The sequence below is a fragment of the Molothrus ater genome, chromosome 24, assembly GCF_012460135.2.
Source record: "Molothrus ater isolate BHLD 08-10-18 breed brown headed cowbird chromosome 24, BPBGC_Mater_1.1, whole genome shotgun sequence".
Lineage (NCBI taxonomy): Eukaryota > Metazoa > Chordata > Aves > Passeriformes > Icteridae > Molothrus > Molothrus ater.
This window is the reverse complement of record NC_050501.2, coordinates 3,064,955-3,091,014: the sequence shown is the minus strand read 5'-3', so window position 1 is coordinate 3,091,014 and position 26,060 is coordinate 3,064,955. Positions and strand designations below refer to the sequence as shown.

The 26,060-nt window shown below is 42.2% G+C and overlaps 2 protein-coding genes across 2 annotated transcripts; both read right to left on the bottom strand.

The window, feature by feature from the left end:
- Window positions 1-3,572: 3,572 nt before the first annotated feature.
- Window positions 3,573-18,512, bottom strand: RRAGC (Ras related GTP binding C). The gene is made up of 7 exons (XM_036397137.2): window positions 18,195-18,512; window positions 14,565-14,768; window positions 13,647-13,846; window positions 12,664-12,778; window positions 11,085-11,227; window positions 9,781-9,929; window positions 3,573-9,251 (listed from the first exon to the last, which is right to left on the bottom strand). Exons 1-7 carry the CDS (start codon window positions 18,459-18,461, stop codon window positions 9,100-9,102), a joined length of 1,230 nt encoding a protein of 409 aa, XP_036253030.1. The 5' UTR covers window positions 18,462-18,512; the 3' UTR covers window positions 3,573-9,099.
- Window positions 18,513-20,649: 2,137 nt separating this feature from the next.
- MYCBP (MYC binding protein) lies at window positions 20,650-25,857 on the bottom strand. Its single transcript, XM_036397254.2, has 5 exons — window positions 25,766-25,857; window positions 25,494-25,566; window positions 23,761-23,809; window positions 22,949-23,078; window positions 20,650-20,748 (listed from the first exon to the last, which is right to left on the bottom strand). Exons 1-5 carry the CDS (start codon window positions 25,778-25,780, stop codon window positions 20,704-20,706), a joined length of 312 nt encoding a protein of 103 aa, XP_036253147.1. The 5' UTR covers window positions 25,781-25,857; the 3' UTR covers window positions 20,650-20,703.
- Between the last annotated feature and the right edge of the window lie 203 nt (window positions 25,858-26,060).

Sequence of the window (26,060 nt, the reverse complement as noted above, 5' to 3'; positions counted from 1 at the left end):
AGAATATGCACATATAGTTCTGATTGACTGAATCCCCAAGTAAATCCAGGAAATAAGAAGTGATTTTAGAGCAGACAGTAAATGGATAACATGACTAGACTATCATATGAGGAATCCTGAAGTTGCCTTACAGATATGTCATCTACATGTTTAAAACTAAACTGAAAGAGGAGCTATACCAATCTTCTACAGAGTTATATATTCATATATTTATATATTTATATATGTATATATGTATATATTTATATGTAAGTGTGTGTATATATAGTATATATACATAGTATGTGTATATATATATATATACACTTTATCATTCCAATATCAGATATTAAAAAGGAAATTCTGAGAGAGTAAAAGGTGGGAACTTCAATAAAATTGCAGTAAACTTTTCCTATTTTATCAAGAGTTACACATAGTAGCTCCTGTACAGGATTAAAAGGAAAGAATAAAGCAAAAGCTGGAAAAGATGTGATCAGCTTGGTAAGTCTTCCCAAATCTGTGAGAGAATGTTGGTCTGAAAGGTGCAGAGCTGGACCATGATATTCAGAGTTTCACTTAAATTTACACTGTCCTTATGGTATTTTCAAATAAGTTTTGAGAAAATGATACGGTCTTGGCATTTTAAACAAGTATATTCTGCAAAAGGGACTCAGAAAAAACAGAAAGAGGAACACAGAGGAAAATGATTGCCCAGCTTTTGACGGAAGGACTTTGCTGCAGACACAGAAGTAAATAAAATCACCTTTTTTGTGTGTTGAAAGCATCTTTTCCAAAGACAAGACCTCCTCCAACAACTCTTACATTCATTAACTTTGGACATATTTGAGGGATCATCCTCTCTTCAAACACTACTGCTTTAACTGTCACCACACCTGGTGACACATCATCCTCACACAAACACAACTGCTCAAAGAATAAACCTTAAATAAACCTTAAACTTTCTCCTGCTCCTTGAGTTTTCTGATTTATTTTCTTTTATGATAAACTGCTCAGATGATCAAGCATTTCTGAAAGTCAGTTCAGGTTTTGAAGCTTTTTTAATAAAATTACCAAGACCTCTACTCCATTAGAAATATATTTAAATTAGGAAGACTTGAAAATTCTATAAAAACTAATCATTTAATAAAGTCAAATATAATCATTGTGATTTTTTTTTTCTTAACCTCAAAAGACTCTTATTTGACTTCTGATTTTTTTAACTGAAGTGACCAACCAACTGTGTTTTCCTACCTAGTCCATTCTGTGATTCTGTATGCAGGAGAGGCAGATCAAAGCAGTCACTTCCTAACCTAAAGTTGCTATCACTGTGCCAATTGTTACTTATGAAAACTGACATCATTCTTTGTGACAGCAGAAGGATGTTTAATAATCTCATGATCTCCCCTTCAGAAGCATTAAATTATAAGGGAGTCTTTTCCAGAAAGCAATTATTTTAATCAATGCTCAATCGGGTAAGTTATCATCCCTTATCAATTGTCTTTAACAGCAATTAACTAGAAGTAGTTTCTGAACACCCTAAGATCAATGCTGTCAAGAGGAGGGCACTTCCTGTCCAGTGAGAAAATTCCATTTTCGATAGTTCAGAAGCAGGAAAAAAAAATATACATAAAGTCATTTAGGAGCAAAAGAAACACAGTGAGAAATAAATGTCTTCATGGATGTTAGAGGTTAGGATTTTTTCTTTTTTTTTTTTCCTTTCTTTCTCTCAGGGAATCTCTCAGGGAATTTCTCAGGGAATTTCAAGGTTCCCTGAATTCCCTTTCTCTCAGGGAATTTCAACAAATCTTCCATTTGTTGCCTAAGACGATTAGGGACAAAAGCATCATATAGTCAACCTAGGACAGATGGAGATGAGGATACTGAAGAGAAGTGGCCAAGGTGAGGGGAGGGTGCAGCTGGAGACATCTCCTAGCTTGGGGGCTTTTGGGAAGGGCGACATCCCGAGGGATTTTAGGAAGGACAAAGATCCTGAGGAATTTTGGAAGCCAGAGATCCCGAGGGATTCAGGGAAGGGCAGAAATCCCGAGGGATTCAGGCTGGGAAGGGCAGAGATCCTGAGGGATTTTAGGAAGTGCAGAGATCTCAAGTGATTCTGGCTGGAAAGTGCAGAGATCCCGAGGGATTTTGGATAGAAAGGGCAGAGATCCAGAGGGATTTAGGCTGGGAAGGGCAAAGATCCTGAGGGATTTTGGGCAGTGCAGAGAGCTGGAGGAATTTTGGGAAGTACAAAGATCCCGTGGGATTTTAGGAAGGGCAGAGATCCCAAGGGATTCAGGGAAGGGCAGAGATCCCGAGGGATTTTGGATAGAAAGGGCAGAGATCCCGAAGGATTCAGGCTGGGAAGGGCAGAGATCCCAGGGATTTAGGGAAGGGCAGAGATCCTGAGGGATTTAGGGAAGGGCAGAGATCCTGAGGGATTTTGGCTGGGAAGGGCAGAGATCCTGAGGGATTTTGGCTGGGAAGGGCAGAGATCCCAAGATTTAGGCTGGGAAGGGCAGAGATCCTGAGGATCCAGGCTGGCCCTGAGGGCCGGGCTCGATTCCCTTTGCTCTCCCCTCGCCGCCGGGGCAGAGGAGGCAGCGCCGGTGCTGCCGAGCCCAGAATTCGCTGCCGCCGCCGCTGAGCTCCGTCCTTGGCCGCTTCTCCTTTGGCTGAGGCTTCGCTCAGAGCAGCCGAGAGCTGGGACCTCGTTAGCACCGATCCCACCGGGAGGGACCCTCACGGTCTGCTCGGGGGCTCGGGGGAACCCCGGGACCCTGACCCGCTCCCCACTCCTCCAACAGAGCGTTAATTCTGTTATAGATACATATTATAATATAGATATAATATATAATATAGATATAATATATGTAAAATATATAATATATAATATATCATATATATAATATATATTATATATTATATATAATATATTATATAATATATATTATGTATTATATATACTATATATAATATATAGTATATATAGTATATATACTATATATAGTATATATATTATAGTATAGATACATATTATAATACAGATATTATACAGATACATATTTGTGTATCTGTATAATATCTGTATTATACACTATATATACTATAATATATAGTATATGTAGTGTATAGTGTATATATATCTATATGTATAGATATATATTATAATATAGATATAATATAGATACCTATTATAATATAGATATTATACAGATAATATAATATAGATACATATTGTAATATTGGCTTTTCGCTAATATTAAAATGGATTCTATATGTGTGGTGTTAAAGTAACTTTGTTATAGAGATATCGGTTTTATTTCTGTTGTTAATTAAGCTTAGACATAGTAGTGAAATAGCTGCTATGTTTGTGTTAAAATCCCTGCTTGGATGGGATACTATCCAATGAACATAGGATGAGGACACCTGCTACAGATGTGCCCACTATCAACACTCACAGTCTGAAGACAAAATTTAACAAAATTTACGTTTAACAAAATAAATGAAGGACTTCAAGAACCAAAAATTTTAGGGATTTTTTTTTTAACAAGGAAGACTGAAAACCTCAGGAAATTTTCACTCCACACTGCTGATGGATGATTGAAGATGTGGCTTTATTAAGCTGTTTTTTGGCAATTATATTATCATTTACAAAAGTTTTCTTGTGCAATAAGTTAGCAGCTTTTTGATACAATGGAAAGTTTATTAGGAAATACTTTCAATTCTCTGAAACAAGTTAGTACTTATCCACCTCCTGCCCAGAAACAGAAGATATGTCAGCTGACAGCGGTTCACAGAAGGTTTTCAAGTCACATATCATTTTTGTTCATAAACGTTAAAGTACATTGCAAATACACAAACATGTAAAAACTGAGACTAATTAGATAAACTTTCTGCCTTACAGCTCTATCAGACTGTGTAATATTCTTTCAAAGAGAACAAGACAGCCATCTAGAGGGCATGAAAGATAAACTATCTATCTTTAGATCACAGGGGAGCACTGAATAACCAATTCACTCACTGCAAGCCAAAAATAATTAAATGGATCCCAAACACTTTTATCCACCAGGCGGTTTAATATTACTTGGTATTCCAACACATTTCCTCTTTGACTTTCTCTGACAGATTTCAGATAAAGAATAATCAGTTAGGAGCCCAAAAGATGTCTGGGGGTGGGGAGATTGATGGTGTGAGGGAGGGATGGGCACAGTATCAACAATGGAAACTTGATTGGAAAAATCAAAGTCAAGCAAAATGTGGACAGACTGCAATAGCTTCTCTTTTATTGGCCCCTAAGTGACATAAAAGCAGGGAATTAACATCATTCCCTTTATCTCATAGAGTAAAATGTTTTAAACACATTTTGTTAGGTAATTACAGAGTAAACCATATTTTATGAGACAGCAACTTTCACTTTCCATGACGCCCTTCAGCCTCTCGTTCCCCAGCCTGTCCGGAGGTCCGGGGTGCGTTCGCAGCTGCCAAATCCAACACTTTGCTGCATTTCACACAGTCGGTGATTGCCCCAGCCTCTAATTTGTCACGGTCTCGCCGCAGGGCCTCTCCCTTCGAGGGAATTGACATCTCCGCCAAATTTAGTGTCATAAGCAAACTTAATTAGTGTCCCTTCAAGTGCAGCTTCCACCTTGTTTATACAGACAGAGCAGGAGGCTTGCATTTACAACAGCATTCAGAAAAGGCACCTCTAGGACTCCTTTTTTAAAGGCTACGTTTCTCCTGCTACGGTTTCCACAACTTTCAGGGTAAAAAACTCTGCTGGGAGGGCAGAGAATAGCAAGAAAAGGAAAGGAAGGGAGAAGATGGCCACATGCACAGCAGCAGGGGTCAGTGGAATCACATTTTTTAAAGCCTTCCTGCAGACGCGTTACCAGAGCGCCGTCTACAGCGAGCGGCTGCTCCAAGCCTAAAACTGAAACCCGCTATTCTGCACCGAAAGGGACAAAAAAAATCTTCCCTAAATGAGAAAAACCACGCACACACAGGCGTCTGTAGCGGAGTCTTACAGGCGTCCCGCTATTCTGTACCGAAGGGAACACAAATCTTCCCTAAATGATAAAAACCACGCACACACAGGCGTCCCATTATTCGGCACCAAAGGGAACTCAAAATATTTCCTAAATGAGAAAAGACCACGCACACACAGGCGTCTGTTGTGGAGTCTTACAGGCGTCCCGCTACTTCGCACCAAAAGGAAACTCAAAATATTTCCTAAATGAGAAAATCCACGCATACACAGGCGTCTCGCTATTCCGCCCCAATGGGAACTCAACATACTTCCTAAATGAGAGAAGACCACGCTCACACAGCCGCCTGTTGTGGAGTCTTATAGGCACTTCCGCACCGAAGGGAACAAAAATCTTCCCTAAACGAGAAAACACCGCGCACGCACAGGCGTCCGTCCGTCCGTCCGTCTGTCCGTCCGGCAGCTCCCAGCACCGCGCACTGCCCGGGCCAGGCGGGGCGGCCCCGGCCCCGGTCCCGGTCTGCCCGCAGCTGCCGTGGGCGCTCCACCGCGGGCCAGGCACGGCCGAGGGCGGCCGGGGCCGGGCCCGCCCCGAGCCCGCGCAGCAGCGGCAGGGGCCGGGCTGAGCCACCCAGGCCGCTCCGGAGCGGGAGGCGCTGCCAGGCGAGCGGGGCTGCCCCACACTCCGTGCCGGACAGTGCAGGAGCATGGAGGGGCAGGATGGTGGGGATGGACGGAGAGCAGAGATCTCTGCAGCCAGGGCTGGAACTTGGGGTTTATTGCAAAGGGCCTGGGTGCAGGGCCCTGCTGGGAGCTGCCAGGCACAGCTCAGAGCAGGCCTGAGAGAGGAGCCCCAAAGAGGAGCCCGAGTGAGCAAAGAATAAAAAGCAAGAGCGAGAGCGAGGTTCCCGTTACAATACCATAAATCTTCCTCTGTGCTGAATATTCTAATTCTCACTAACCAATCTAGTACAAGATACAAATCCTACAGCATTTACATACAGCCTATTAGAATAAGATTTACATTACCACATAATGTAAAGCCTATTCTAATAGGCTGTATGTAAATTATGTAAATTTAGCATACCAATAACACGACCATACTGTGGTACATTTTAAACCCTAAAAACTCCTCTTTGGGCCCCTTCTGCCAAGCTGGCAGGGTCTGCTCTGAGCCTTGGGCCTGTCTGCAAGCAGAGGGGATTGTTTGATCAAAAGGGGATCACCTTCAGCTGGCCATGCCATTGTTTTCCAGTTGTTCAGGAACTGAGGGATCTCAAAGCTTGCTTTCATTTCAATCTCGCTTAGAGTTTCCATATTCTCAAAATCTTTTGCCAGGCAATCATATTTATAAGGCTTTCCTGTTTCATCTTCCCCAGCAGGACAGCAGCTATCCGTGAGATACAGAGCAAGAGAGGCAGTGAGGAGGGGTTTTTGGGTTTTTGGGTCTGTCTAACAGCCAAAGGGTAGCAGTGTTACACCTTCAGAACAGCAGTGATATCACCTTTGATTGCTCTGCCCCTATTCCAGGGCTTGGCCTTTCCCTCCATCCCTCCCCTGTGCTACAGCTGGCATCACTGCCAATGGGAGATTCAGCCAGACATCAGCAATACCCCAGTGCTCAATAATGCAAAGCTTTGAAAAATACCTTGCAAGGGATTGCTTTATTCTTCAACAGAAAGAAATTTTATTCCTTCTCTCAGCCCTCTCCTGTCAGCACCATTCTTCTCCTTAAAAGCACAGCTCCCCAGTTGTTTACAAAACAAGATTGAAAAACATGCACACCACCCACTACATGTGCAGAGGAGGAAAAAGGGGGAAAAAAAGGCAGAAAAGTAAAGCTTCAATTGATGGTTTCCTCTGCAAGTTCAGTACTTTTATTGGAGATATTGTGATACTGCCTTCCCTTTTCTCTAATAGCATCTGTCCCTGCAGCAGGCCAGCACAGGAAGGACAGACAAGTTCCTGCACAAGGAAGAAAATAAAGCCTAATTCCAATCCTTCCTCCTCCCTTGGCTTTCAGAAGCCAAAAACTCTCTAAAGCAGCAACAGGTTATTGACACTCTCCTTGTATAACAGCATCTTAGTTCAGTAAACTAAAGAAATACTGTACTCCTTTTAAATTTAACTTTCAACAAATTTAACTTTCAGAGCTTAGTTCTGAGACAGTTTTTAATTAAAATGAAAGCTAAGGCTGACTAAATGGGAATGTAGTATTTATCTTTTTTTAAGTATACCATAAAGATAACGTTGCTTTTAAAAGTTTGCTTAAACACATAGGCCTTTATAGACTTCTGTCCATAAAGACAAGCAGAAACCATAGTGTTACAGTTTGACCTTTTTTTTTTTTTTCATTTTATTAGCACAAAATCCTGTAGTGGGTGAAAAGAAAGAGAACATATGCATGTACTTAGAACATGGAAAACCCACTGCACAAATGGGGATTCTTTCTTCCTGTTATTTTGCCAATTACTTCCCCTCTTACCTTCAGAATCTGAACTGTGATAGTGCTTGCAAACTACAAAACCCAATCTTAAGAGCCCGCTGCACTCCCTCTAAAGAAGCTCTGCAGTTCCATTAGCAAAAAGGGGCTCGGCCTAGATTTAAGAGAACAGACCTAGAGCACTTGAATTCCAGTTTCCTGCTGTAAAAAAAAAAAAAAAAAAACCAAAACATTTACACAGTATGTGCATACACCCCAATGTTAATGCATGTATATTCATTTTTACATATATCAGTGGAAGTTCATCCTATAAGCACAGAAGCAGTCCCATGGTTATTTCTTCTGACCACATAAATACACCAGCTGCAGAAATCACTTCCATTAGTTCTTCTTGCAGAAACTTTTATAGTGGGACTTGTATAGTTGGTCCAATGGCTTTGCAACACCAATACACACATAGGGACAGGTAAAAGGAGGCAAGGTCTTTATGGGCCAGTGGCTGAGCCTCCTGCACAGCAAGGCTGGTGTACAGAATGACATCTGCAGTACTAATACCAATAAATTAAAGAATTCACATATACTGCCCATAGTATGAAAGTCAGCAGAATTCACAAAATCAGAAAAACCACTATTTTAGTCAGATTGCACAGCGACAAACAGGAGGGTGTTTGTCATAGTACAGAATCAATGTACCTTCAAAGTCCAGTACTGTTAGTAAATTATGGCACAGTGAACTTAATTGCCATGCACAGGTAACACCCTCAGACATTTTGCTAGGAATTGTCTTGATTATCAGTCAGAGAGTGGAGAAAGATCCACCATTAAAAGTCAGTAACTTTGTAATTTCTTTGCTTGGGAATAGCTGAAAGTGGCTGCTTTGTTCCAACAGATGGCAGACATTTCAGTTTAGTTAGCCATGCAGTTGTTTCATGAATGGGATTAATCACACAGATTTATGACATCCATGTTTTTGCAAAAGAGAGCAGGTAGTTTATTTCTGATTTTAATCCTTCCCTTCCATCAAAGGGGACATACCAAGAAGTGTGGTCTGAAAGCAAAGTATCACTATCTCTTAAAATGAAGCTCCAGGTCAGTTCTCCAAACAAACACATGATCACTAGAACAGAGCTCTCTATCTTGCATCCACTTAACAAGCACAGAATTCATGAGAACTATGAGCACACCAGCAAGAACAAGAACTACTTAATGGAATGATTTGAGACCAGCCTCAGCAAGCAAAAAGCTTGAGTTTCACAAGCCTTAATAACACCAATTTTGTTTTTGCATGACAGGAGGTAAACTGAAGCAAAAGAGGATATTCTACAGATTAATTTAAAAAAAAATTAAAAAGTTAAGCAAGTGACTGTTCAGTGTTTCACACAAAACCCAACTCAATTGTTTGTAAGTTTTGACCAGGCAATCAGTCAGACACAGACTGTTAAAAGAGGACTCCAAACTGAAAACCTACTGCATTTGCAATACAGCTGATTTCAAACTGGCATTTCTAACTCCACTGGCCTCAAAGTGTTTTCACAGTAGTTTCAGTTGCCCAACATGAGTTACAATCTGCTGTTCCACAGTTAGGACCACTCTTCTCTGAAACATACTTCAGGCTTTCAGACTACTCTTCTCTTGTTCCACAAAACTTTGGAGTGAAGAGCTGACAAGTCTACCCAAGGTCTTTAGCTTTCCTCTAGACTGCATTCCTAGGTGTGCCATTGTGAGTCACTGCTTTCATATTTGAGGTGCTTGATTGATGGTTGCAGATCCTGTGGGAGGCAACACCTACTTCAAAAACTTCATGGATGGCTTTGCGGAAGCAATGGAAATTGTAGTCTATCAAACCTGGCAAGGAGAGGAAAAACTGGGCTCAGATTGGCAGATTTATATAAACAGAGCTTCAAAATCAATATCAAATCTAACCAATAGGTATTTTGCTACTTATTTAGTATAAATTTGGACTTAGAAGATTTAACTAAGTTTCACTGATGGTAGTATTTATTTGGACTGTCTCAGTTTTTTGAAAAAAGAAAAGGTACTAATTTGGAATGCAAGGTGTATATTCATTATCAAAGAGTAGGTAAGGGGCCCATTGCTCCACACCACTGATCCCACTAGAACAGATGGTAGAACAGAGCTCCTGTTAGCTACACAAATCATTTTGGCAGGAGGACAGTGATTAAAGAGATGATTCACAAATTTAAAAATACGACTTCATTATATCTGTCTCCAAAAAATAAATATCCCCTCCCATAAGAAACTATGCAAATTTAGTCACACAAAAATCAAGGTGATTTGTAAAGTCATATTAGTATATTTTACAGCTGATAAAAAATATTAGATAAAGGCTGTTCAGTGGCAGGGAAGTTCTTACCTTTGCGCTCAAAACTCTCTTCCCTAAGAATGCAAACTAATGCCAAAAACTTCGTTACTTCCTTTAAGTACAGGACTGTTGTGTTATTGAGCTTGATAATTGCCATTGACTCTTTATCATAAGCACTTCCAGTGCCATCTTCTTTTAACCTAAAAAAGAACAAGTTAACCCAAGGCATAATCTAACAGGCATGCACATGTAACCTCCCAGACAAACAGCTGTTAAATGCAGTTAGAAGAATATTACTCATAATGAACTAAGCAAATGGAGAACCTGCAATGCAGGTCTCAATACTACCAGTGAGTAAGACCATTACCAGACCTTCAGCTTCTCAGGAAAGCCAGATCTAGACAGGGCAGAGGCCTTCATCAGACACTGATATCACAAATGAGCAGTTAAGAGCAAGCTACCAGCATGCATTCTTTTGATGCTTGGAGTGACAGCTCAGTGAAATTACTTTTGGTAAATGAATTCAAAGCTTCCTTTGTGAGGCTGGGGCACAGGATGCAACATGGAGCAGGACACTTTTGGTCTTAAGCTACACCAGCCTGCATTTCCAAGAAAAGATGAGCATGCTGTTTTCTAGCTTCAAGTCATTAGTGTTAGTTAAATTACTATAGAAGCAAATGATGTATTGCAAATTACTTCTAAGCACTCCTGAAAAAAACCCCAAATCAAAGAGTTACACAACCCTGGATCAACCCATCAGGAGACAGACCATGAAATGCTGTGGTATTTTCTTGGTAGCACTGCATTTTCCAGGCTACAGTTCTAAGACAAGTTATCACTTCTTCAGGACCACTTCTCAAGTCCAGTGGGAAGTATAATTCTGCTGTAAATTGTGAGATATCAGCACTGGATGCATCCCTCACAGAAAGTCAGCAGCAGATGAGTTGATCTTGCAAATGTTATTCTGTTCAGACTGCAGCAAGTCTCAAAACAATGTCACTGCAAGTTACACTCATGGCATGCTATTGACCCCAATTATTTGCAGGTATTTATGTACTTGCTCCACCATGCCAAACCAGGCACAGCAGTGTTCAGATTTTATATGAAACACGATTTCCACAAATGTCAGATAGCTGTCTAGGGCCACCAATGGAGGGAAACAAACCAAGTACAAGTGCTGCCAAATAATTTGGATTTATTTTAGTTAATCACAGAACCAATATGCTCTAAAGACCAACTGACAGCATTTTGCTGCGTGACAAAGCCAGCACCAATTGCACAGTTTGCAACCTATTTCTACAGGTGTTTCTACACTTTCTGAGGACTTTTTTTTCCTAAGAGTATTCATCACTTACCCATATATACAGGAGACATCTATGACTACATCAATCATGTCACAGCACAACTCATATGACTGCATGTCCACAGGAGAACTGTCTGTTGCAATGTAGATTTTGCTGACTACATCGAAGAGAAAAGCTTTTTCAATGCCTGAATTCTTCAGAAAGAGAAAGAATTTGGATGAATTTTTAAAATAAGTACAGTTTTATAATCTTAAGTAGAATTCATACATTTTCACATTCTTAGTAGCACAAGATGGTTTAAATATAAGCAATTTAGAGCCTTAGGACAGATTCAAGATTTAGAATATTTACTTTACAAATACAATACCCTTGTTGCCATAGTACATAGCAACATACATAGCTGACAAAAATAAAACTGGGGACTCTGTTACAATTCTTTTCAGTTTATTATTTAACTAATCATTATGAAGGTTACATTTTACTATGCCTCCAGAATCCATATTCAGCAATTTACCTTTTCTGTGTTTCTATTAACTCCAGAAGAGACAGAATTCACATCCTCCTAAGGGACTGGGCTCACAGATGAGATATTTCATAGCAGTATGCTGACTCTTAAATGTTATGCTTGTAGTATCTTGACAGTTCAGTTTCTGCATGAAGCATTTGCCATGCAGCTTAACATGCAGAGCAACTAAGTCAGCTTCTGAAGCTAAAAATCCATGACAAGTAGCACATGATGACTATGGAAAAGCACAATGCCATTTGTACCTGAGCACTTTGGTAAAGTGCACGTGCTCATACAAAGTTCAGAAGCCTTTTGTGGTTCAATTTATCACACATACACTACTGGCAAAGCTTCTTTTCTATTTATGCAGAAGCATTCCTTATCTTTTCCTAGCTAGTCTGAATACCCAGGACAGTGTCCTGAGGATATCCAAACAATCTTTCAAACATCCTCATGGCACTGGGCAAGGCCAACATACCCTTTATCCACTGGGCCAGGTTATTACAAACAGTCCTCTACCAAACAAGCATTACATGGTAGCATATGGGACATCTTTAAGTGTCCAGCTCCTCCTGGATAAAAATGGTTTTTTCTTTGTTGTCCAAATGCCTGCAGCAGCCTCACAGACAACTTAAATGAGATGGTCTTGTCTCTAGGGTGATACTTTATTTGATTGAAAGTATAGAGCAGCAAATTGCTATGAGACTAATTCCATAAGAAACATAAATATTAAAGAATAAGGGCAAAAAGCCTCACAAGTCATGTAAAACAGACAGCTAAGTCTGAGGCCAAGTTCATATTATCAAAAAAGTCTCTGGCCAGTACATTAAACTACTAATTGCCTTAGCAAAGTAATCAGTACACCCTACTGGCAGGAAACCTCCCTCAGCTGTTGTAACCAGGCAAAATACACTTTGTCAATATTTAGAGAAAGCCCACAAAGCACACACCAGTACAATTCAGCTGGTAAAGAGCTTTTAATATAGAAAACCAGGTTGCCAGAGGACACCTACATAAGTGCCACCCAAATCTCTCAAGGGCAGATGGAGCCAGCAATCTTTAGCAGAAGGACTTGCTTTGCCATTCTGGGTATTGCATTCCAGGTTCTGTTAGATGAACACTTACTGATATGAAGATATTAAGTAGATTTTCCAGGGTTGGCAGCTGTGGAATGAGCTTCTGTACCACTTTACTGAAGGCTTCAAATATTGAATGGTCATAGATACTGGTCAAATAAAAGCTGAGATGAGGAGGGAGGGCAAAGAAAGAAAAAAAAAGAAAAAGAAGATTCAAGAGTATTTCAGAATTGTAATAGAAATGTTAAAGCTATATTTTCTAACATTCTGGCCTGCTATTTTGCCTGGGATGCCTTTATCACAAATATGTCTGGACATTGCACAAAGAATCAAAGTTCTGAGCAGCTGGAGTACCCATGAAAAAGATTTTCCCCACCCTTGAGAGATGGGAGACCAAAGATAAAAACTTGAACATTGTTAGAACACACTTTTCCCACACAATGCTTATCACAAAGGTGTAAAAATGCTTCATCAGATTTCTTCCAGTCCCAGTCCTGGCCTTCCACTTTTTTCACATTAACATTGAGAGATACTGGCTCTACAAAAATCAAAAGAACAACAAAAGCAGAGAAAAGATAGCTTGTTTTAAAGGTGTGTGTAGAAAATACCTTAAAAGTGAGCCAAATCTCAAGTAACAGACGGAACTTTTAGAACCAGCCACACTAATCACAGGGAAAAGTCAGTGCAAGCCAAGACTAGAAGGCAGAGAGGTTCCCCTCTCTTTCCCTGCCCCTCCAGCCCACATGCACAAATCTGTTACAAATCTGTTACACTGGATGAGAAACTTTCAATTATCACTGAGCAGGGATAAATCTTGATTGGAATCTGATACAGTAGCCTGCCTCTTTTTCAGTCAGCCTAACAGCTGAGGCTTGGGCATAAATTCAGCACTGTGTCTTTTTTATACAAGTTGGTTCAGTAAGAAACTACCCAGACCTTGCTGCAGTTGTTGCAGTTTTACATCTAAAAGTCTTTAATCTGCATGCACATCAGCAACAGCATGAATCACATAGGCCAGAGCCTTTAACTCACCTAAGGTGAAGTTTTTCAAGGCCAGCATCTGTAAGATCATCATTAGCCCTCTGATGAATATCCCTCTGAGTTTCTATTTTATGGTCATCTGATAAACCATCAACTTTATGAATAAAAACTTCAAAGTTCATTTCTGGGTTGACCTTGTAGGCTTTTGAAACTGTAATGTGGAGTCTTGTTAAAGCTTCCATGTAGTCATCCTGTAAATCAGTTTTGGCAGGAATGAATGACAAAGTTGCCACCTGATAACTATTCCATTCTGCACAAAGACAAAATATTTCAGCACAAAGACAAAATACTTCACTTCTGTAACTAAACAGGAGTATGGGACAATAGAGTACCTTGATGTGTCATAAATCCAAGCAGCTTAGATTCTTTATGCCAATTAATTTTCATTAGCTATACAAGGCTCAGCTACACAAAACCAGACTTCAGAGCAAAAGGTGGGTTACACCTCAACTCCAGCACAAGGCAGCAGAGATCCCCAAAATGGTCCTAATAACCAGGAAACCTCCCAGTGTGAAATTCCTCGGGTTATGAGAAGCTACCAGATACCCAGTACACCAATACTAGAAACTGAGGTCAGAAGTGAGCTGTTATTGATTGAACTGTGTGTTATTAATTGAACTCCAGAGCAGAAAAAAGGGATAATTCAGACCATCTAACCAAGCAGGTTCTCCCTATTATTGCAGACCAGGTAAGTTCAGAGTAGGAGCCCTTTTCCACTCTCTCCACCAGCAGCCTATGTCCAGTCACTTCATCAGAACAAAACCACACACCACAAGTCAGATTGCCAATGTATCTCTTCACACACAGCAGAAGCCTTATGAACTTATCTAAAAATATAAATTACTGGCCTCTTGATCATTCCTTTCACACAAAAAGTAAAAATAAAACTTCCTTGTGATTTATATTTACCTGGGCATCAATAACATATATTAGAGCACCTGTTCCTCTGAAGATCATCTCATAATCAAATGTTGGATCAAAAAAGTCCATCTGTCCAGGAAAATCCCATATTTGGAAGTTCACAAATGAACTGTTGGAAATATCATCCTTGTAGATTTTGTTGGTACTTTCCAAGAACAGAGTCTCATTGGGAGACATTTTGTGAAATACCACCTGTGAAAAGAACACAAATAATAGTCTAGATTTTACCTTATTAGAAGAAACTAGTGAAAGATTTGTGATTTGAATTCTACAAATAGGTTTACCCAGTCTAAAATGTATAGCTTCTAAATCTATGGCATTTTAAAATGTATAACTTCAGGTAAATAGACAGCTTCCTGCATCAGCCAAGGAAATTGCCTACCCCTTACAAGAACCAAGCAACTGAAATACAGTGAAACATTTTCACAAATAACCCTACTGGCTGAAGACACAGACATCCAAGTTACTCTTTCTTTTTCCTTGCAAGGCTAGCACAGTGTTTTCAAATTCTGTTCTATTCAGATCTGGCATAAAGCCAGTTAATTAAATAACTGCAAGCTTTTAATACTTTTCCTTTCAGTCTTAGAAATTCCTAAAGGAAACTTTTAGTCTGGTGTCAAGTGTTAAAACACAACATAATCAGATGGTTCCTAAGCTACAAGAGAAGAGTGCAAAAATAACACCTCAGTTTTAGAGATCCAAAGAGTTAGGTAGTTTGCCATCTACTAACAACTCCTCTTGAGCAGGGAATCACAGCATGGGTAAGGCTGAAGGGAGCACAGTGGGGTTATCTGATCCAAGCTCCCTGCTCAGGCAGGGTCATCCCAGAGCACGAGACACAGGATTGCATCCACACAGCTCCTGAGTGGCTCCACACCCTCTCTGGGCAGCCTGTTCCAGGGCTCAGGCATCCACACAGTAAATAAGCAATTCCTCATATGTAGGTGGAACTTCCTGTGAAAGTTCACTAAAGAAAGGATGAAGGATTTCACACCAGTAGGCAAAAACAGTTTAGCTGCAGGATGATAAACATACTCATTGCCAGAACTCAAAAAGCCCCAGTGGGATTTTAGCCCTTCCTTGCAGAGAAGCAGCTAAAGCAGCCTGCAGCAAAACCAGCCAGTGTCAACAGAGAACTCTGTGCTAATGCAACTCAACCAGACAACGTGAAAGTTACTCCAAACAATGCACTCATATACACTAGGACTGCAAAAATTAAAGAAGTTTTATATACAGCACGTGGTAAATCTAAAAGCTTCACAATAGGGACTGCAAACTTGGTAATTTTGGTTTCTTCAAGTGTTTCTGACAGCTACAGAAGTCATCCCTTATAAACCTGATGCAACAAACTGTCAAAAAACTGCAAGACAAACAGCTCCACACCTAGTACAGTTTAGTGAGGCTCAAAGTATTACTTCAGCCTAGATTTTTAAGGCCAAGGGAAAGAATTTATTTCCTTGGGACAAACATCTTAGGAGGCCAGGGTCTAAACGAGGTTTTAAACAGCAGGACATTTGTATGGAGAAGTAAGAACACTTCTAGAAAAACAGCAGCTGTACTGCATTCTTCAAGGTTTGCAGCATAGTTTTCAAGTATTCTGAAATCAACATTTCTTTTGGAACTCAGCATCTCCCACAAGAGAAGAACAGAATTAGTAAATTCAGTTTAAAGCTGATAAGTCTCTGGGAAGCAACACTGTCACCTCCTTTTTGTCTCAAAATAGCACATTTCATCAGATTGCTGTTCTCCACCTGAACTCTTTCCAGTTTCCTATTACATCAGTACAGTAACTCCAGTTATGCAAGTCTGCACAGAAATTTGCTTATGAACTGAAACAGTCACTGCATTCCCAAAATCTACCTACAATTTGCTACTGAATATTAATAGGTTACACCAGTATGGAAAAAACAATTGGCCAAAGGGGAAAAAAAGAGTCCCTCCCCAGGACTGCATTTCTCTTTTTTGTGAGAGATCTCCTGTCAATACTGCTTCAGTAGAAGCATTAAATGATTTAATAATTCATGCTTTTCACAGAAATTTCTAGATAATCACAAGCCAATGCTTCCCCCAATACAGTGTTTATCTTGCATATATCCCTATTTTCTGGCAAGGGGATCAACAGCTGGTGCCCAGACAGAAGGGCTAGGTCTGGTTATGCCCATTTTTTAACTAGAGAGATCTGAGAGTAGGGACACTGTTAATAAGAAATTTCCTGATATTAGAGCATCACAATGAGCTCCTAGGTACCAGAATCACAGCTTCTAATTCCTAAGTAAGACTGGTAACTGGCAAAAGATAAATTCTATGTCCTCTTACTGCATATTCAATATGACACTATTCCTTTCCTATACAATTACTGGAATAGGCCCTCAAAGAATTGAAGACTGCCATAAAAAAGTCCAAAAGCTACATCTATAAAGAGACTTGTAATGTCTTGAAATCTGTCTGTAATCTGGAGTTCCTGCCTTCCTCTAGCTTTTAGGGCTCAGTTTTTTCAAAAGTGGACAATACAATCAGATCTCTAATAAGAGTCTACAACGAATACCATTCACATGACTAAAAGAGTTAGAAAAAGACTTTCAGTGAAAGCAGAACATTTGCACATACAGTGGGAGCATTTGACCTAAATAATGGGGAGTAACTGATAAGGCTAAAAAGCAACAACAGCCCAGTCTGCCACTGGATTTCAGCGTAGCACAATGGAAAAGATTTCTCACTGACAGAGGGTGAAGTCAGCTTACAACTCATTGGTTTACTGCAGCCTTGGATCACCAAGCAGCCTGCAGAAGATCGCTAAAAGAAGCAGATGCATACCTTCTATACTGCAATGTCCAAAAAGGCTTCTCTGCACAACAACTTTATAGAAATCTCTGTCGGTTTTCACACTTGCATCTGAAACAAATTTGAGGCCCTTAAGTCTAGAGCTGAGACTTATGCATTGCACCAGTAACATCTTCCCATAAAAATATCACCTATGCAAAGTTCATAGGAAGGACTGCAAACAAAATTTGCACTGAGGAACAAGGATTGTTCTGATTGCTACAATTCTAGTGAGCTACCTGGCAAATGAAAAGCCAGTTTTGTCTTATTTTTATTAAGAAACACTAGTGACTTCACAAAGCTACCAACAAACCTAAGGCACCGGAACTGCTGTATTTCCTCCTTGCCAAGTGACTCTCGTTCAGTCGCTCTAAAGGAAACCAGAGGCTCTTTCTGCTCACACAAAAGCAGAAGTCTCTCTCAAAGCATCAAAGGGCAAAACAACGGCTCAAGTCTTCCAAATGGAAGCACTAGCTAAACACCACACACCTAAACCACGTAAAAAAACACCTCATGATAAGTTTCACACCAGTGTCTTCACTTTTTACGCCTTAAAAGTGAAGAAATACAAAGGCTACAACCTATGCTACACAACCTTCCTCTCTAGGGCAGATGATCAGAGTCCATTCTGGAAAGCAAACGTCTGTAAGGAGGAGGCTCCCGTCGCTCCAACTTCGCCACACGGGCCCACAACAAAAAGTAGAAATTGCCCGAACAGCGGCAGGGCAGGGAGAACCAGCTCGGCGCCGGAGAGGCAGCGCGGCAGGCAGGGGCGGGGAGCCGCCGGCTGCCCCTCACCTTCTGGATGGAAGATTTCCCGCTGCGCCGCAGCCCCATGAGCAGAATCCGCGGCTTGGAGTCCGCCCCGCCCGCGCCGCCGCCAGGCCCGCCCGCGCCGCCCCCGGGCCCACCGGGCCCCGGGCCTCCCTCCAGCTCCGCCTCCTCCTCCTCCTCCCCGTAGCCGAAGTCCTTGGGGAACGAGTCCGCAGCCCCGAAGCTCCCCCCCACCAACGCCGGCTCCTCGGCTGTGCCTGGCGCGCCCGCCCCGCCGAACTGCAGCGCCATGTCCGCCCGAGCCCGCCGCCCCGCAGCCGCCAGCGCCCGTCCCGGGGCCTCCTCTGCTCGCCCGGCCCAGCCCGGCACGGCCCAGCCCGGCCCCGATTGGCCGCTGTCGGGCTGCGCGCCGCCGATTGGCTCGGCCGGGAGCGAGCTGGGAAGGCTCCGGTCAGACGACCCGAGTCACCTGACGGCGCTGCCGCACGTGAGCGGCGGGGCGGGGCGGCGGCACCGGGCGGCGGCACCACCGGGCGGCGGCACCACCGGGCGGCGGCGGCACCGGGCGGCGGCACCGGGCGGCGGCACCGGGCGGCGCTTGGTGCGGAGCGAAGGCATCGGGCAGCGGCACCGAGGGCGCAGCGCTCGGTACGGCCGGGCGGAGCGGAGGCACCAGGCAGCGCTCAGTGCGGCCGGGCGGAGCGGAGGTGAGACATAAACTTTAAAGGATTTAGGGATTTTAGAGGAGCTGACGTTTTAGTTAGAAATAAGCTTTATTGGAGTTAATCCAAATAAATGGGTAGGCCTCGATGAAGTTAAGAGTTAGTAGTTAACTAGTAATTGATTGCTTGTCAGCACAATGTTTGGGTAGCTGGGTTTATAATGAAGAATATAGAAACTGATAAATAGCTTTTAGGAACATAAGACAATTGTAGGGCTCCTCTGTTCTGAAACCAATTGAAGACGGGAATGGGAGTTCTACCAATGGGTTCATTTGTCATGTTTGAAAAGGTAGAAAGGTCAGAACGAGGAAGATTTCATTTATTTCCTCATTTTGGGACCCCTCCCCATGCAAGGGACCACCGACCCATTTCAAGGAACAAACTACGCAGGCTTAATGGCTTTTGAACTAATTACAATATGAAGCGGGGAATGGGATGTACCAAAGTTAGGAATATGCATTTGTATTTTGGGTATTCAATACCTGTATAGATAAAAGGACTCTGTAATCACCTGTAAATTTGGTGTGTCTTGGGGAGCTATCCCACAATAAACATTCACTTTCTAACTTTAACCTGTTAGAGAGTCTTTGTCCATCACAGATTGATATCAGCACTACATCAATATCCATATTTTTAATAAATCAGAGGCACTGGTTTCGGCAGGGGAGCTTTCGCCAAAGCAGCCACGTAAGAAAACGTTACCTTGCAAAGCAACAGTCTTCATTAAACAGGCATTAATTTTCTTCTAGCAGCCGTTTATCAAGCAGGCACTGAGATGAAGTTTTAACAAATCTTTGTTATTTCATCACCATCCTAATTTAAGGTTAGGATTGTGCTTTCAGAGGGAAGCAAATACAGTTATGAAAACTCTAAGTTGGGTTTACTTGCCAGGCACCAACAGCTCAAGTCAGTTGTCCATGCCCTGGGATGGCCTGGCCAACACCTTTACCTGCCTTGCTGCTTCTTTAGCAGGACATGCCACGGTACTCAGAAACACCAGCACCTTTCCCACAGCATTACCCTCTCCCTGCTCCCACATGGTGCAACTTAATGCCTCATGTTCTAGCTTACATTCAAGGAACTTTCTTCTGTCCTTTGTTCCTGAGGTTTGGGAAATTATTCTTTTTTGCCTTTCTTGATTGGCTTTGGTTTGTTGGTTCAGGGCAGTTTTTTTTTCCCTAATTAATGCTTTACAGACATAAAATAGTATTTCCCCCTAATTTTACCTCTCCTCTGGTCTATTTAGGACAATAGATACAATATTAAGGCAAGCAATTATTGCATTCACTAGCCCTTGATTACAATGACTAACAAAAGTTCTGATCCATCCTACCACATTTTCATGTTAGTTTAACTTCCTCATTTTTAGGATAGGTTTTGCAGACTAACAGCCAATAAATCTAATACATAAGACAACTACTGCATTTCATTTCCCCCTTCCTGTATTTTTGCTGTCATCAGCTGCCTTTAAAGTACTTAATTTTAGGGTAGGAAACAAATGTACCTCTTTAAAATATTATCACTCTTTTATTTTTAGGTTTTTTTTTATTAATAACTACTTTGCATTTCAGAAGAGTCAAGCACAGTTATCTAAAAGTTAATCATAATTGTCATCTTTTCTTAAACACAGAAAGACAAGAACATTGGCCAGCATGCTTAACTCAGCAGTTGCCAAGGCATCAGCATGCTCATGGTAATGAATTCTTTCTCTAAGATGATGAAGTAACAAAGACAATGCAGAGTTCACACACAAGACAGCATTTCTCAGGAAGCCCTTTATTAAGTCAAGGCAATAAAGAAAAAAACTACTGTTATTCACCATGCTTCTCATCTTGAGGTGGTTCATACTGAGCCAGCTGTGGATTTAAAGAAAGGAATTTAGTTAGTTGCAATATTTCATGTAACACTCTATATTAAGAGGTGAAAGAAAATGTATGGTCTGGACTTGTTCCATTTACTTTGTACATTTTAACTCACTCATCCTTATGCAAGTGCATTTTCAAGTCAGGCAATAAAGTAACCCTTCCCCAAAACATCCATTTCTCACACTGTATAACCCATGCAGCCATAACAAGGTGCATTTTTAAATGCACTTTCAAGCACATTTGTCTTGTCCTCAACTTTTCCCTGTTTCTAATTCTAGCAGTCTTTAGGCACTCTCATCTTAAATAGCAATTGATCATGACTGGGGTCCTGTAAGCTTTCACAGAAACACGATTCAATGAAACAGTCATTCTCACTGCAATAGTATCCAAGCTGACATTTCTTGTAATCCTTCTAGCTGCCATTATGCTTTCTGGAGAGTATAGCCTGGGCAACTCCATACTGAAATATGACCTTTACTTGTAAAGTTACTACCAAAGAAAGATACAAAGTTGTTCACTTGACCTCAGTGGCTTTAAAAATCAGTTCAAGCTTCAAAAACAGTTCAAGAATTATGGGTATCTCTCTGAAATATGCTGGTTCAGTTTACTCAATTAAGATTCCTCCCCTCTGCAAACTTCAGAGTGGGTTAAAATTAAACAAAGTACATATAAATAAAATTTAAAAGCATAAATAAAAATTAATAATAAAAAATATGTACATGTGTTCCTTCCTACCAGCAACAGTAAATTGCAGCAACCACTCTGCTGCTAACAAGAATCACTAAAATTTTATTTTTTTATTGATGTAGATATACACAACCCAAAGTCAGTTTTCTTTTCTACCAAGGACCTAACTGTTGATTTCCTGTCCTCCTCCAAGACACATGAATATCTGACATTTGTGTGATGAATGCAACAGTAGTTACCAATAAAATCACAGTTAAAGGCAGGTATTTTATGTTAGAGGATGCTACAAGAGAATGGTAGTGTTCTCCCTGCTGTGAGAACTTCTACAGTATGTCAGAATGATGGGCATTACATTGTAGAGGAAAGAACAGGGAAAAACAAAACACACTAATACTGGGAAATATGTAAAGAAGGAGTTATTATTTAAAGAATGAACGGGAAAGCACCAATGAACCATGATTCCAAAAGGGTTACTTTCCTGCAACAAGTTTTGACTTCTTGAAAAGACTTCTTTAAACAAAGACCCAGATTACTCTGCTCTTATCTGTCCATTTATTATCAGCTGCATTTTTAAGTCTGCTAAAACAAGTGGCTGGTCTACTGCTACTCTGTCTAAAATTGTGTTCTTTGCCATATTTCCTAGTAAGAAACAACAAATGTAGCTGAGGACTCATCATGGGTAATAGGGAAGAAGGAGACTTACAAGGACAGCAGGATGGCACTCTGGACAAGAAATACAAAGAATCCTTTCTCACAGAACTAAAGTGAGGGGGTTGTCTCCCACTAAAACTCAGGGGTATTCACATGTGACAATCACTATCCTCTTTTAATCTGCAGTGGCTCATAAGCCATGGCATACTAAGTATGTCAGAGGTTTCCTTCTTCAGCGTTGTTAGAGAGCTGTTCACAGCTCAGAGCTCTCTCAGACAGCCTGCAGACCATTAAAGAACGGCCCTGCCCTGGCTAGCACTTCAGATTCATTGTTGTTTCAGATAAATACCAAGGTCACTTGAAGTAAATTAAAGCACAAATTGTTGTTCCACACGGATCTAAGTGCCTGTGGAAGACCCTGCCATGTGGAAGGCTGTGCCAAGTGACACAAAGTAATACATAATATTCCTCCTTCAATCTGCCTTTTAAAAAGCTTTATAATGGATACTTGTTTTTCAAAACTGTCCTGAAAGCATGATCTACAAAATATCAGATAACTTAAACACATCCAGACAAGACTCAATACAACGTATTGGACATGATAATACACTTCCTCTAAATAAATAAAACCCTAGTTTAGCAATATCTTATGTTCTATTCCATAATAAGTGTTCCATAAAAAATAATAATCTTTACTACAACGAATTCTATCAGCATTTCTCAGTCATGAGGCTAAACAATGCAACAACATCTATCAGTTACTCTAATGGAAGAAAGTTAGCTCTATTATAATTAAAATATTTTTCTTGTTGTATAAGATGGAACTATAGAGTAACACCAAGTAGACTTTTACCTTGGTTTTCAGTTTTTTATTTTCTTCCAGCACAGCTTCATATTTTTCTTTCATCTCTGCCACTTCCAAGCGAAGTGCTTCTATTTCCGGATTCTCAGGAGCTGAAGCTCCCAGATGATGCTTCAGAAAACTGATATTTAGATGTTAAGTATTTCTTCAGTTGTATAACTACATTTTAGATTAAACCCCCGTGTTGAAGTTAACACTGCAGTATAAATGGTCAAAATTGCAGTAAACCACTGAGATTACTACAGGAAAAAAGTTACCAAAATAAGAGAGCTTTTCAAATTCATATTCCTTAAAAACAAAAAAAACAAGATATCAGTACAAATCCTTATGTGTTACTACGCCCTTCTTTTCTTTTCTTAATGGCAGATGTTTTGAAGAATTAAAATAACAAAAAAAAGAAGCCATACCCAAAAATGGAGGCTGTTTAAAAACAGCAGGAAAACAAATATTCTAGTTCCCCCTTTCTTCATGTATTTAAAAACAAACAAACAGAAAAAGGAAGTGTGAAGAAGCAAACTTCAGAACCCATTGCCACTGCAGGTACTCCAAGCTAATGCTGCAGCTCTCCAACACTGAAATGGCTCTAACTTAGCTCCATAACTGCCGGCATACTGAAATACCCAGCTCTCCTGCATCTGTCAGACTGTTAGCTTGTGAAAATGCAATTATTAGGGAAAATGCATTGATAAAAGTCACATTCCCAATGCAAGGCTTCGAAATGAGCCTATGCAGTTCACCCATGAGTCAGGAGCAGTACTGTGCATGAAGTCTCAATAAATAAGTCACAGCAAGAAAAAGGATACTCCAGTGCACTATCTGGTTTCTCTGGCTCTTCATATAAGGCTACCAACACTGCAAATAGAAAATATTCAACAATTGCAAGAAGTTCATGCAGCTCCAAGTTTTTCAAACACATACCAGCAGTCAGAAAGCATACATGTTGCATTTTTCCATTTAACAAGATTTTCACCTGTATACTATGGCATAAGCAACAGGTCTGCTGTATCAGAGGGGACAGAGCATTCCAGCTGGTAACAGCTCAAGAGTTTTCTTGATCCCTAACCCCACACAGTCTTTGGCTATTCTAGCACAGAACACAAAACATCCTGAAAAATTTTACATATGCCACATGCACCCTAGTACTAGCTTTCGCCAGTAAGCCTGAAATCCTAACTATAGTGTTCATAAAACTTCTACTTAAGCTACATCTTTATACCACAAGACATCGGCAGTTTTGTAACTTCCAGCAGAACAGCAAACACCCATTGAGCATCCAGTTACAAAACTAAATAGCTACTAAATGGCTGGCGCTGAGAATCTTTACGGATGGGGGCTCTAATGGCCAAAACCGCCGGACAAAAGCAGCAATAACCCGACAATTTTAATAAAAATAGCCACACACACAGCAGCATAATAGGAGACTGTCACATGAATACCCAGGAAGTTCCCAAACACAACCACTCCCTGCTCCCCACAGGGGCCACGTGCCAGTTTCAGATGTCTGCGCTACACAGCCAAACTGGTTTGCAGCTGAGCACCTCCTAAGTTAAAAGCAAAATGAGGCTGCTTGGGAGACTTGTTTTGCCATCCCATAGGATGGTAGTGCGATTGAAAAATCAAATGGTACTCACACACCAGGCCAAGAGTCTTAGTGCAGCAGCTATTCACTTGACATCCTAGATCTGCTGCTCCCTCTTTAAACAACATGTTTTCAATATTAGCAGAATAGTATTTTTTTCAATATTAACACATTTTTGCCACGTACTATTGGAAGGGTTTCAAAAAGATTTTAGAAGGGTTTCAAAGATACCAAGTCACAGGTGTCAAGTTTAGCATCATCATATCCCCCTATTTGATGTGGAGAGTCATTAATCCAGAACTTAGTGGTTTATTTCTAGAATGAATGAAACTAAGTTCCATCCAATAAAGGGTAGGAAACAAAGTTTTTTTTTAAGACAACATTTGCTGTTATTTCATCGCAAGCACTGACTTCCTCCGGAGAAGAACTTCACGAAAAGCACCCATTGAAAGAAAATAAACTAACCAACCAAAAGCAGGCATTGAAAGTAGCACTTTGGCCGGAGATGTCTCCATCACACCCCGCGATGGGAAGGGACCCGCCTCGCCGTTCTGCACGCACCTCCAGCACTGCCCCCCGCGCGGTGAGTGAGGAGCGGGACGGGAGCGCTCTGCGGCTCCCGGGGCGCCTTTCCCGCGGCCCGCTGCCCTCTCCCGCCGTGCTCCGCCCCGCCGCGCACCTCGGGCTCCATTTCCAGGCCACGCCGCACCAAGTTTTCCAGGCGAGTTCTTCTGCCGGCCGCCTCGCCGGACTGAGGAGAAAAAGCGATCGGCGAGGCGAGGCGGGAAGCCGATGGAGAGCGGCAAGGCAGCCCGAGGGACGGCCGCGGCACTGCCGTGCGGGGCGGCAGCTGCTCCGCGGGAGCGGGACACCGTGAGAGGAACCGCACCCGCCCGCAACGCCCCCGAGGAGCGCCCGCCGGCCCCCGGGGCGGCACGACGCGAGCCGGACACTTACCCTTGGTGAACATGTCCAGCACTCCCGACTTCTCCAAGTACTGGCGGAACTGCTCCCGCTTGGAGTCCGCGGCCTGAGGGAGGACGCCCACACGGTCAGATCGGCAGCGCGCCCCGCCTCGACTGCGGAGGCGGCCCTTTGGCACAGGCCGGTCCCGCTCTCCGCCGCGGAGGCGGCACGAAGGGCCGAGCCGGTGTCGGTCGGCGGCCCGCCGCTCCGCGCAGCCGGCACGGAGAGCGGCACCGCGCCCACGCCGGCGCGCTCCCCCCTACCTTGTGGTGCGCCATCTGACCCGCACGGCGCCTGCCCCGGCCGCGCGCCTGCGCCCTGCGCTTTAACGGCGCGAGCGCTTCTCCGCGGTTACCACAGCGACGGCGCCGCGGCAACGGCCGGGGCCGCGCCCCGCGCGCCGCCCTCCGCGCGCCGGCCTCGCTCCCCTCGGGACGGCCTCGCTCCCCTCAGGACAGCCTCGCTCCCCCTCGGGGCGGCCTCGCTCCCCCTCGGGGCGGCCTCGCCCCTTTTCGGGGCGGCCTCGCTCCCCTCGGGGCGGCCTCGCCCCCTTGCGGG

Excerpts from the sequence above, each read along its gene's own strand:
- MYCBP (XM_036397254.2), bottom strand. Across the intron at positions 23,810-25,493 it reads GCTGGACATGTTCACCAAGG|TGTTGGTAGCCTTATATGAA; the intron begins GTAAGTGTCCGG and ends TTCTATTTGCAG. Across the intron at positions 20,749-22,948 it reads ATAAAAAACTGAAAACCAAG|CTGGCTCAGTATGAACCACC; the intron begins GTAAAAGTCTAC and ends TTAAATCCACAG.
- RRAGC (XM_036397137.2), bottom strand. The coding sequence starts at position 18,461 with ATGGCGCTGCAGTTCGGCGGGGCGGGCGCGCCAGGCACAGCCGAGGAG. Across the intron at positions 11,228-12,663 it reads TACTTAATATCTTCATATCA|AATTCAGGCATTGAAAAAGC; the intron begins GTAAGTGTTCAT and ends CTCTTTCTGAAG. Across the intron at positions 9,930-11,084 it reads GATGTCTCCTGTATATATGG|GTTAAAAGAAGATGGCACTG; the intron begins GTAAGTGATGAA and ends GTTCTTTTTTAG.